General features: G+C 43.6%; 1 protein-coding gene across 1 annotated transcript; it reads left to right on the top strand.

Moving 5' to 3' along the window:
• Positions 1-3,028: 3,028 nt before the first annotated feature.
• LOC103645885 (receptor-like serine/threonine-protein kinase SD1-8) lies at positions 3,029-11,411 on the top strand. The gene is made up of 8 exons (XM_035965151.1): positions 3,029-3,812; positions 8,999-9,583; positions 9,652-9,759; positions 9,861-10,042; positions 10,124-10,334; positions 10,429-10,666; positions 10,761-10,908; positions 10,994-11,411. The coding sequence occupies exons 1-8, from the start codon at positions 3,071-3,073 to the stop codon at positions 11,297-11,299; spliced, it is 2,520 nt and encodes an 839-aa protein (XP_035821044.1). The 5' UTR covers positions 3,029-3,070; the 3' UTR covers positions 11,300-11,411.
• Positions 11,412-12,246: the final 835 nt, after the last annotated feature.

Below are 12,246 nucleotides of genomic sequence, written 5' to 3' on the forward strand. Positions count from 1 at the left end.
TGACCTGTCCTGCTTCAGAATCACTCAAGCTTGGACGAATCGTCGGAGCAAGGGAACTGATCTGACGAGCTAGCGAGCCCGGCAAGGTCAAAGTTTAATTAAAGTGCTTGTCCTTGCCGTTCCACGTTGTTCTCTAGAGACTGGCTAGAGTGACGCAGTGGCTGCAAATGGGCCGGTTGCGCATGTCTTGCCGATCGATCAGACACACACACAAAATGACACAAAAGTCAGCAGCCCCCGCCAACCACCGGGAAAGGAAGACGTCACTGCAAAATCCTACGATCGTATCGTATTGGTTTTTTATCGATTCTAGCAGATTTTTACCCGGCCTGTTGCACCGTCATGAGGTAATAAAGTATACGTCGTCCTCGTCTTGCATGTTCACCAGGACTTTGTAGCCGCCCAGGCCACTGGGCCAGCATCAGTTCAGACGGAGAGTACAGAACAATGGAGAAGAGAAGACCCAACGCATTCAGTGAAGATGCAGCTAACACAGGCTGTTTTTTTTTTTGACTGTCGGGAAGAGAGTATCCCCACCTAAATTTTATTGAATTGAATCCGACGTACCAAAGCTACACCGTAACCGTCTCATTCTTTTAAAACTATCTTCAGTGGCTTACCTTAACAATACAGTCTACAAGACTATATAAGTGAATTGTTGGACACGATCAAAAGAGACAAAACTCTATGTAGTGTTTGGTTGAGAAGCCAAATAGAACGGATCCGTTCCATCCCTGATTCTAGGAACGGAGCCGCTCTGTTCTGTGTTTGGTAAGCTGTAACGGAGCGGCTCTGTTTTTTGTTTGGTTGCAGAGTGAACTGGAACAAAGCGGCTCTGTTTTTTGTTTGGTTGCAGAAGGAGGCGCGTGAGCTGCTGCGTACGGATGGGAGGACGAGCTGTGGGAGCGGGCTAGGGACGGAGCGGCTCCGTCCTATTGATTTTTTGGAGTGGGATGGTTCCGGATCTGAGGAGAATATTTCCTAATTGGAGCCACTCCGTTCTAGTTACTTTGTAACCAAACAACAACAAAACTGAGACAAAACGACTCCGTTCTACTTGGCTCTTCAACCAAACACTACCTAATTAACGTTACCGAAGACTATAGTTAAAAACAGCTGGTCAGGTGCTAGCACAATTCAGTAAATACTTCAGCAACACAGATTACAACACAGGAGTGATGGATGTGGCATCCTTACGTGTACTGTATATACTATACCAGTGGCAGCATCAGTCACGTATCATCTGTGAGCTAGCATAGTGCCATATATAGGGTGCGAGTGCGACGGGAGACAGCGATGTCTGATAGACGGTATTTGATTTTGGGGACGAACTGGATATGTATAAATAAATCTCATAGGAGAACATTCCTTTTAGATAATGGATATTTCTACCCAAAAAAATGTCTGATGAGCTCATCTATATTTTTCTAATCTGTGTCACTAGTAAATAATTAAGAATTGTCAGTATGTTATATTATCATTTAGCAATTATAATATCAAAACTAACTTTTATAAGTGCTAATATGCTAGTTAGTGTATAATCTGTATGCTATTTAAAATAATTACGATCCTATGTATTTTATTTATTGGTATAACAAAAGTAGAGTTAGTGTATAATTATTAAATATATAATTAGTTGTTATTTATAAATAAAATTAATTATTTATCCTCGCCCCTATAAGTACGACCTTGTAAATTTGTCAATGTTGTTAAATTGGCTAACAAATTATGGGCACAAATAATCTCTAATCTACCAGTTTCGTTCATCGTGTGTCACGTACGAAACACGTAGATCTGTTCCTCTCTTCCACTAATCTGTGTGTCTAATCTCTAATCTGTGTTACTAGTAAATAATTAAGAATTGTCAGTATGTCATATTATCATTTAGTAATTAAAATATCAAAACTAACTTTGATAAGTGCTAATATGCTAGTTAGTGTATAATTTGTATGCTAATTAAAATAATTATGATATTATGTATTTTCTTTATTGTTATAACAAAAGTAGAGTTAGTGTATAATTATAAATATATAATTAGATGTTATTTATAAATAAAATTAATCAATTATCTTCGCCCCTATAAGTAGACCTTGTGATTTGTGCATGTTGTTAAATTGGCTAAAAATTAGGGCACAAATAATCTCTAATTTACCAATTTTGGCGTAGGTTTGTTCCTCTTTTCTACTTCTCGCCTAACTATAGATCTAATAGACTGTTACTCAAGCCTAATACGACATGAACCATACGCAGCACAACGCTTACACATAACATTACTAGATTAAGGAGGACGAAGCTATAAATAAAAGAGTTAGAGTCTTTTTCAACCCATATATTTCTTAACCTTTTGGCTATGATAAAGTGTAATATTTGTTTATGGACCATATATTCACTTTAATATTAAATTTGTTTTTATAGGTATCAAATATGATTGTGTGTTGTCACAGCACACGAGCATTGTACTAGTTTTTTTGCACTCCTTTAAAATACAAGTTTTGGGTGTCAGACATCATATAAAACGTGCAGGTATGTTCTTCTCCTCCGCTTCTCGCATAACAAGGAATCTAATAGGTTGTTATACCATAAATAGGCTATGAGCATAAACCAAGTAGCCAACACAACAGGAAGTCACACACAGATAAATGGGCCATGAGCAACTACTAAAACCCAACATAATAGCAAGCCACACGTAATACGTCGCTTCCACATATTATCATCTAACTAGTTAAAGGAGGACGAGTGATCGAACTTTTTTTCAAGTCATATATTTCTCAGCCTAATCATTTTTTTTATTAAGATAAAATGTAATGTTTGTTTTTATCAATTTAATATCTGATATGTAAACCATATATTCACTTTAATATTAAATTTATATTTATGAATATTAAATATGATTGGGCGTGGTCGCAGGCTCGCAACGCACTAGCATTGTAATGGTTTTGGTATACATACGAGTTTATGGTATATGCAACCAATGGGAAGCGCCAATACTGTCCGATATGTAATATATAACGCTGTCCAGTGACACCAGGAGCTTTATTTGCACAAATTGGAGATTCTAGCATCGTCTATCATGGAGTCACCAACCAACAGATTTCTCAATCTTCCCGCCATGATTTTCCCCGTGCTCTTGCTTTTTCTCAGAGGCTCGGCCGCTGGCATCGCATCTGACACGCTCAGCAGCGATGGCAACATCACCGACGGCGAGATTTTGGTCTCATCCGGCAGCTCATTCACCCTGGGCTTCTTCTCCCCGACCGGCGTGTCAGCAAAGAGGTACCTTGGCATCTGGTTCACCGCGTCCCCGGATGCCGTCTGTTGGGTCGCCAACCGTGACGCCCCCATTAGCAACACCTCAGGAGTAGGAGTACTGGCAGTCGGCAGCACCGGGAGCCTTCGCCTTCTCGACGGCTCCGGCCAGACCGTGTGGTCTTCCAACACGACGAGTTCCGCTCCTGCCGTGGCGCAGCTACTTGAGTCCGGCAACCTAGTCGTGCGACAGCTGAGCAGCGGCAACGTGCTCTGGCAGTCGTTCGACCACCCGTCGAACACCTTGCTCGCCGGCATGAGACTCGGCAAGGACCCGAAGACTGGCGCGGAGTGGTCGCTCACGTCGTGGCGCGCGCCGAACGACCCGACGACCGGGGACTGCCGGCGTGTGATGGACACGAGGGGCCTCCCGGACTGCGTCTCCTGGCAAGGCAACACCAAGAAGTACCGGACGGGGCCCTGGAACGGGCTGTGGTTCAGCGGCGTCCCGGAGATGGCGTCCTACTCGACTCTGTTCTCCAACCAGGTCGTCGTTGTGATGACCCGTGGCCGCGGCTAGAGTTCGCCGGGCGTGAGTCGGTAGCAGACCGGTGAAAAGAACGAAGCCAAGGACACCGGTGAGTTGGATTTCGATTTCTGTTTTTCTATCCCCTCTCAATCAACCAGTTACAGTATTTATAGATCTGAAATCCAACTAACAGAACGACTAATGACTTGGCTAATCACTTATTACAGCCCAAAGAAGAATAATACGGCCCTATTATGGCCCAAACCCTAATACTCAAAAGACCCACTAATACTCCATACCTGTGCCTAAACACCGCCACCTTGGGTCATCACATCTCCCCCAGCGTCAAAAGACGCTTGTCCCCAAGCGTGCGCTGTAGGAAACCTTGCTTTCACCACTTCATAGTCTTCCCAGGTAGCCGCATCGGCTGGAAGACCTGTCCATTTGACCAGCACCTGGACAATAGCATTGTTTCCTTTACGTACCATCCTTCGATTCAGAATTTGGTCAGGCTCAACATCCCCTTGGGACAGATCAACCAAGAGAGGAAGTTCAGTGTAAACTGGAGAATAACACGGGTGAAACGGCTTAAGCTGAGACACATGAAACACTGGATGCACCTGAGCATCGGGTGGCAATTCCAGCTTATATGCCACTGCCCCAACTCGAGCTATAATCTTGTAAGGCCCAAAAAACTTAAAAGACAATTTAGGACAAGGCCGATTCACCACTGTCTTCTGTGCATATGGTTGAAGTTTTAACAGCACCAATTCTCCTACTTGAAACTCTCTTGGTGTTCTGCCCTTATCAGCATATTGCTTCATACGCAACTGTGCTCTAGCCAACTGTTCCTTCAACATGGCAGAAAAAACACTCCTTTCCTTGACCCACGTAGTGACATCCGGGTCCTCAATATTGATGAGCCTAGGGAGGGCTAGCATAGGAGCATCATAACCATATAACACCCTGAATGGTGTACAACCCAAAACAACATGATAAGTGGTATTGTACCAATACTCCGCGAGAGCCAACCAACTCTTCCATTTGGTGGGCTGAGAGTTGACAGCACACCGGAGATACATCTCCAAGCATTGGTTCACACGTTCACTTTGGCCATCAGTCTGTGGGTGATAGGCTGTAGACATCAACAGCTTGACCTCCATCAACTGAAACAGGTTCTTCCAAAAACTGCTAGTGAACACTTTATCCCTGTCAGATACCAGCGATTTGGGTACGCCATGTAGCTTAACCACATTGTCCAGAAAGACTTGTGCAACACCCTTTGCAGTAAAAGGATGTTTCAAAGGAAAGAAATGGCTATATTTCGAGAATCTGTCCACCACCACTAATATTGTATCAAACCCTTCCGACTTAGGCAAACCTTCAATGAAATCCATAGTCACATCTTCCCACACACCCTGTGGTACCGGCAAAGGTTGTAATAACCCAGCTGGATGAGTTCTTTCACTCTTGGCCTTTTGACAAATTGCACACTGTTGCACAAACTGGACCACATCTGCCTTTAATCCCCTCCAATAAAACACTTTCTTTACCCGTTGATAAGTTGCCTGAGTACCAGAATGACCACCAAGGGCACTATCATGCAAAGCTGCCACCAACTTGGTTCTCAGAGCAGAATTAGCACCAATCCAAATCCTGCCTGCCTTACGAATAATGCCTTGATACAATGAAAACCCATTCTCATCAGGACTGCGCACCAACAATTGAGCTATCAACTGTTGAGCTTCAGCATCAGTAGCATAAGAATTCAGCACCTCCTGTACCCAAACTGGTTGCACTTCAGAAATGGCAGCCAAGTCCAATACTGAACTCCTCCTGGACAATGCATCAGCAACGACATTCTCTGCCCCCTTTTTATATACAATCTGAAATTGCAATCCCATTAACTTGGTCATAGCCTTCTTTTGAAGATCTGACTGCAATTGCTGGTCTCCCAAGAATGTCAAAGATTTGTGATCTGTCTTAATCACAAATGCACCCCTCTGCAAATATTGCCTCCACTTATCTACAGCCATAATCAAAGCCAAAAACTCCTTCTCATATATAGAAAGATGTTTGTTCTTTTCTCCCAGAGCTTTACTAAGAAAGGCAATGGGTCTGCCCTGTTGCATCAACACCGCTCCAAGACCCACATCTGACGCATCTGTCTCGACTGTAAAAGGCAGATCAAACCTGGGCAGAGCAAGAACCGGTGTTGAAGCCATAGCCTGTTTCAACTTATGAAAAGCAACCTGAGCATCTTCAGACCACTGAAACACCTGTTGTTTCTGCAACAGCTTAGTAAGAGGTCGAGCAATAATACCATAATCTTTCACAAATTTCCTGTAATAGCCTGTTAAACCTAAGAATCCCCTCAATTCCGTCACATTCTTAGGTTGTGGCCAGGACAACATAGCCTCAGTTTTACTAGAATCTGTAGCCACCCCATCTCTTGAAATCACATGACCCAAATATTTGAGTTCATGCTTCACAAAGGAGCATTTCTTCATCTTTAAGAAAAACTGGTGCTCTCTCAGCTTGGCCAACACCATCCGAATATGTTGATAATGCACTTCCAAACTAGGGCTGTAAATGAGAATATCATCCAAGAAAACCATAACAAATTTTCTGAGAAAAGGCTCCAACACTGAGTTCATGGCACACTGGAAACTAGCTGGTGCATTAGTGAGACCAAAAGGCATTACTCGAAACTGATAATGGCCATGATGGGTTTTAAAAGCAGTCTTGTATTCATCCTCAGTTCCCATTCGAATTTGATGATATCCTGCTGTCATGTCAAGACTGGTAAAATACTGTGCACCAGCTAATTCATCCAGGATCTCATCCACCATAGGCATAGGAAACCTGTTCTTTATAGTCATTCCATTTAACTTCCTGTAATCTATACAGAACCTCCAGCTGCCATCTTTTTTTTGCACAAGTAAAACTGGAGAAGCAAACGGACTGACACTAGGGACTATCAACCCTGCTGCTAGCAGTTCAGCAATTTGCTTTTCAATCTCAGTTTTGTGAGCTGGAGAATATCGATAAGGCCTTGAGTTTACTGGAATAGACCCTGGCAACAGAGGAATGTGATGATCATAAGGTCTGATTGGAGGCAATTTCGAAGGCACAGCAAAAACATCTTCGAATTCCTTTAAAATCTCCTGTAGAACTGCATCATTTGTCCCAATTGTGTCTTCTGAAACCTGCTCTAAAAGCACAAATACCCAGACTTCCTCTCCCTTCATCCATTTCTCCAGCTGCAACACAGATACTTGTCGCACTTCCTGCACTTCTCTAGCACCACCCTGTAACCTGACCGTCTTCCCTTGATCAGTAAAGGTTAATACCTTGTTATTCCAGTCACACTCCATAGGACTGTGAGCCTTCAGCCAATCATACCCCAGGATCACATCATATGCTTCCAAGTCTAACACCCTCATAGCAGTGTTGTACAGGTGCCCCCCAGAACTCCACACTACTTCCTTAACTCTTTTGTCACTGATCATAGCTGCTCCATTTGCCACCTTAACCCGCACAGTGGAACAATCTTCAGTGATCAACCCCAATTTTGCTACAATTCTCTGGCTGATAAAAGTTGCAGAGCTACCAGAATCAATGAGCATGACCAACATCTGATCCTGAACCAGAGCTTGGACCCTCATACATCCATCACATTCCGTGCCACTAATAGCATTCCAGGACAACTGATGTAACTCCTCCACACACTTCTCCTCATCTTCCAACTTCTGCAATACCTCATCAGTCAAAACCAGGCCCATATCTTCCACGGTCAGATTATGCAGTTGAGTTACCACCCTCTTGGGACATTTTGCTTGATGGCCTGGCTCAAATTTATCTCCACAAATAAAACACAACCCATTCGCTCTTCTATATTCTCTCAACTGTCTTTCCTTGCTCAACTCAGGGTACAATATTCCTGCCCTATTCTCCCCCCTTACTCCTGCAACCTGAGTTTTAAGAACTTGTCCCTTTTGGTTTCTAACTCTATTCTTCTCTGCAATCTCCTGATACACCTTGGCCAACCTCTTCGCCTTATCCACTGTCTTAGGCATCCGAGCCATGACTTGATTCTGAATTTCAGGTTTCAACCCTTTAATGTAGTGTGTCACAAACAGGGTCTCACCTAACTCAGGATTATGCAAGGTAGCAACATACCTAATATCATCAAAAGCTTGAGAGTACTCCTCCACTCCTTGCTGCTGAGTCACATTCACCAAATCTCTCATAGCTTGAGGATATTCATCCACTCCAAACTGCTCCCTAACTGCTTGTGTAAACTGCCCCCAATCACCCAATCCGTGTTTCAGCTTATACACTTGCAACCACTTCGACGCATTCCCCTCCATGTGCATAGAAGCTGAACTCGCCCACAACCACTCGGGCACCTGGTAAACAGTGAAATAATCAACACACCGATCAAACCAGACTCCCGGATTACTGCCCTGAAACTTGGGAAATGTCCACTTCGGAAATGGGCATGTCCCATTCTCTCTTCCTCCACCCCACTGCTCTCTACGATCTCTTCCACGCTCCATTCCTCCACCCCGATCATCCCCTCGAGGAACACGCAGCTCGCGCTCAGAGTTTGTGTCATTACCTTCCTGCTCCCTCGCTTGTAAATCCAATCGCAGCTGCGCAATAGTTCTCTCGTTCTCCTCCATGTGTCGAGCCAACAGTGCTCGATCTTCCTCTGCCTTCTTCTGCCCGATCTCCATCGCTTCCATCTTCCCGGTCAACCGTTCCACCGCCAGCATCATCCGCTCCCAGCGCTCCTCCCCTTTTTGCTCGGTCCCCGCCATTGCTTCCAGGATCAGCCGCGTCTGAACGGATGGCTTCGTGGAAGGCGCCGTGATGCCCACCCTCCGAGGATCAACGCTCTGATACCACTTGTGATGACCCGTGGCCGCGGCTAGAGTTCGCCGGGCGTGAGTCGGTAGCAGACCGGTGAAAAGAACGAAGCCAAGGACACCGGTGAGTTGGATTTCGATTTCTGTTTTTCTATCCCCTCTCAATCAACCAGTTACAGTATTTATAGATCTGAAATCCAACTAACAGAACGACTAATGACTTGGCTAATCACTTATTACAGCCCAAAGAAGAATAATACGGCCCTATTATGGCCCAAACCCTAATACTCAAAAGACCCACTAATACTCCATACCTGTGCCTAAACACCGCCACCTTGGGTCATCACAGTCGTCCGCCCCGACGAGATCGCGTACGTCTTCAACACCTCGGCCGACGCGCCCTTCTCCCGCCTCGTGCTGAACGAGGTCGGCGTGCTGCAACGCCTAGCGTGGGACCCCGCCAGCCGGGTCTGGAACGTCTTCGCGCAGGCGCCCAGGGACGTCTGCGACGACTACGCCATGTGCGGCGCGTTCGGCCTGTGCAACGTGAACACGGCGTCCACGCTGTTCTGCAGCTGCGTCGTGGGGTTCAGCCCCGTGAACCCCACGCAGTGGTCCATGAGGGAGTCCGGAGGCGGGTGCCGGAGGAACGTGCCGCTGGAGTGCGGCAACGGGACGACGACGGACGGGTTCAAGGTGGTGCAGGGAGTGAAGCTCCCCGACACGGACAACACGACGGTGGACATGGGCGCGACGCTGGAGCAGTGCAGGGAGAGGTGCCTCGCCAACTGCTCGTGCGTGGCCTATGCCGCCGCCGACATCCGAGGAGGCGGTGATGGCAGTGGCTGTGTCATGTGGACGAATAACATTGTTGACGTCCGGTACGTAGACAAGGGGCAAAATCTCTATCTGAGGTTGGCAAAGTCTGAATTAGGTAAGCTCCAAATACCCAGCCATTCTCTTTGTTGTTCTTAAGAAGCATCATCTGTGCACTTTGTGCAGCTAGCAGGAAGAGAATGGTTGCGACAAAAATCGTGCTTCCGGTTATCGCATCTCTGCTTGCACTTGTGGCTGCTGCCGTGTATCTCGTTTGGAAATTCAGGCTGAGAGGTAGAGCCACTTTCGCATGTCAGAATTCAATATTCCTGCAGGATTGCTCTAACAGGTAGGGGTACTAGCAAAGGATACATACTGATCGTTGTTTCTGTTAGCCCAACGTCGAAAAAAGGATATCCAGAAGAAAGCCATGGTTGGATACTTGACCACGTCACACGAACTTGGTGATGAAAATCTAGAGCTTCCATTTGTTAGCTTTGAAGATATTGTTACTGCAACAGACAACTTCTCTGAAGACAACATGCTTGGTCAAGGTGGATTTGGGAAGGTTTACAAGGTGATAATTTCTTTTTTGAACAATACTAGTATGATTTTTTTTTTGCTACTTCTTCAATTTACTAATGGTGAAATCGTGCAGGGTATGCTGGGCGAGAAGAAAGAAGTTGCAATCAAAAGGCTCGGTCAGGGTTCTGGGCAAGGTGCAGAGGAGTTCAGAAATGAAGTAGTTCTGATTGCCAAATTGCAGCACAGAAACCTCGTCAGACTTCTTGGTTGCTGCATTTGTGGGGATGAGAAATTGCTGATTTACGAATATTTGCCAAACAAAAGCTTGGATTCATTCATTTTTGGTATGTTGATTTGTTTTTTATTTTCACAAAAGGAGAGAGTAGACATAGTTACCTGTTACCATGAAAATTACTTCCTTATAATATACCATTGCAGATGCTGCTAGAAAAAAGCTCCTTGATTGGCCAACAAGGTTCAAGATAATCAAGGGAATATCTAGAGGGCTCCTTTACCTACACGAGGATTCAAGGTTGACGATAGTTCACAGAGATCTCAAACCAAGCAACATATTGTTGGATGCGGATATGAACCCTAAGATATCAGATTTCGGTATGGCAAGAATCTTTGGAGGAAACCAGCACGAGGCAAATACTAATCGAGTTGTTGGGACATAGTGAGTAGTCCAAGCCTCAGATTTTAGAATAACTCTTTGTTTTCTTGCACTTTAATAATAACCTTGTTACTTACTGCTAACAATCATTAAACAGCGGTTACATGTCTCCTGAATATGCTATGGATGGCGCCTTTTCTGTCAAGTCTGACACATACAGCTTCGGTGTCATACTCTTAGAGATTATAAGTGGTTTCAAGATTAGTTTAAACCACATCACGGATTTCCCAAATCTATTAGCTTATGTAAGAATGGTGGCATTTTTTTTTTTTTGCAATGCAGCAAAAAGGTACTTATTAATGTTCTATGAAATTGATTCCATTGGTTCAGGCATGGAGCTTATGGAATGAAGGAAAGGCAATGAATTTAGTGGACTCATCCCTTGTCAAGAGTTGTTTACCAAATGAAGCTTTAAGGTGTATCCACATAGGACTCCTATGTGTACAGGACAATCCAAATAGCAGGCCGCTCATGTCATCAGTGGTCTTCATGTTGGAGAATGAAACCACAACACTTTCAGTTCCAAAACAGCCTGTATTTTTTTCACAAAGGTATTCTGAAGCCCAGGAAACAGGAGAAAACACTAGTAGCTCTATGAATAACATGAGCATGACAATGTTATCAGAGGGGCGGTAGGTGGTTAGGTTATGCAATGTTTGTTTGTGTAAATAATTTCCTGTACCGACCTGTAACATATTAGTACTCCCCGGTTCTAATAAGTTTGACTGGCTCGTCTTATTCAAAAAAATTCATAATTATTATTAATATTTTAGTGTGATATCATTTAATATATAACATGCTTTAAGTATGACTTTGAATGTTTCATTTTTTGCAAAAAAAAAGAGAATAAAACGAGCCGGTCAAACTTGGTAAAAAAAGTTAAACGAATTATAAATTAGAATGAAGAGAGTATTTTACATTTTTAAATCTTTTTTATTGTGGAGATACTTAGTTTACATATTTCTTTTATCCCTTTTTATTCTAAAGTTGCTTCTTTTATCTTTGGCAGTTGTTTTTTTAAATAACTATACTGGTTTTATTGTGTGTCCTTATTTTATGAAACTTTATATTTTTTTAAAAGAGTTTTACCTCAACTTTTAAGAAAGCAAAGTGATACAGAAATCTGTTACAAGCTACAAATGTCTAGCCACAAGAAAACACAAACACATCAGATCAACCCAAAAGCATAAATTGATAGAAAAAGATAGACAATTCACTTATTTCCAAGATACTATATTTCTGCATCAAAGATAGTGCAACATAGATCACATAAATTGGGACTCTAGGAAAACGTCTCTCAATCGCCATCTTATTTTTGGTCATCTATATAGTACACAGAAAACATGCAAAACAATCTAGCCGATAAAGACCCTTACCCTAGAGCCAATAACTGTTGAAATCCATCAAAGAATGTGAACACATGGCAGAGCTATGCCAATTTGTGTACGATGAATGATTTACATAAGTGTGAGAGGTTTGAGGCTTTCCCGATTGAGTCATATTTTATATGTACTTGATTATGCTAATGGCAACTAGAGGTGTTTTATTGAGTGCGTTGTGCAACATATTTATTGGTTTGTGGT

This window comes from Zea mays, chromosome 2 (assembly GCF_902167145.1).
Source record: "Zea mays cultivar B73 chromosome 2, Zm-B73-REFERENCE-NAM-5.0, whole genome shotgun sequence".
In the NCBI taxonomy this organism is placed as follows: Eukaryota; Viridiplantae; Streptophyta; class Magnoliopsida; order Poales; family Poaceae; genus Zea; species Zea mays.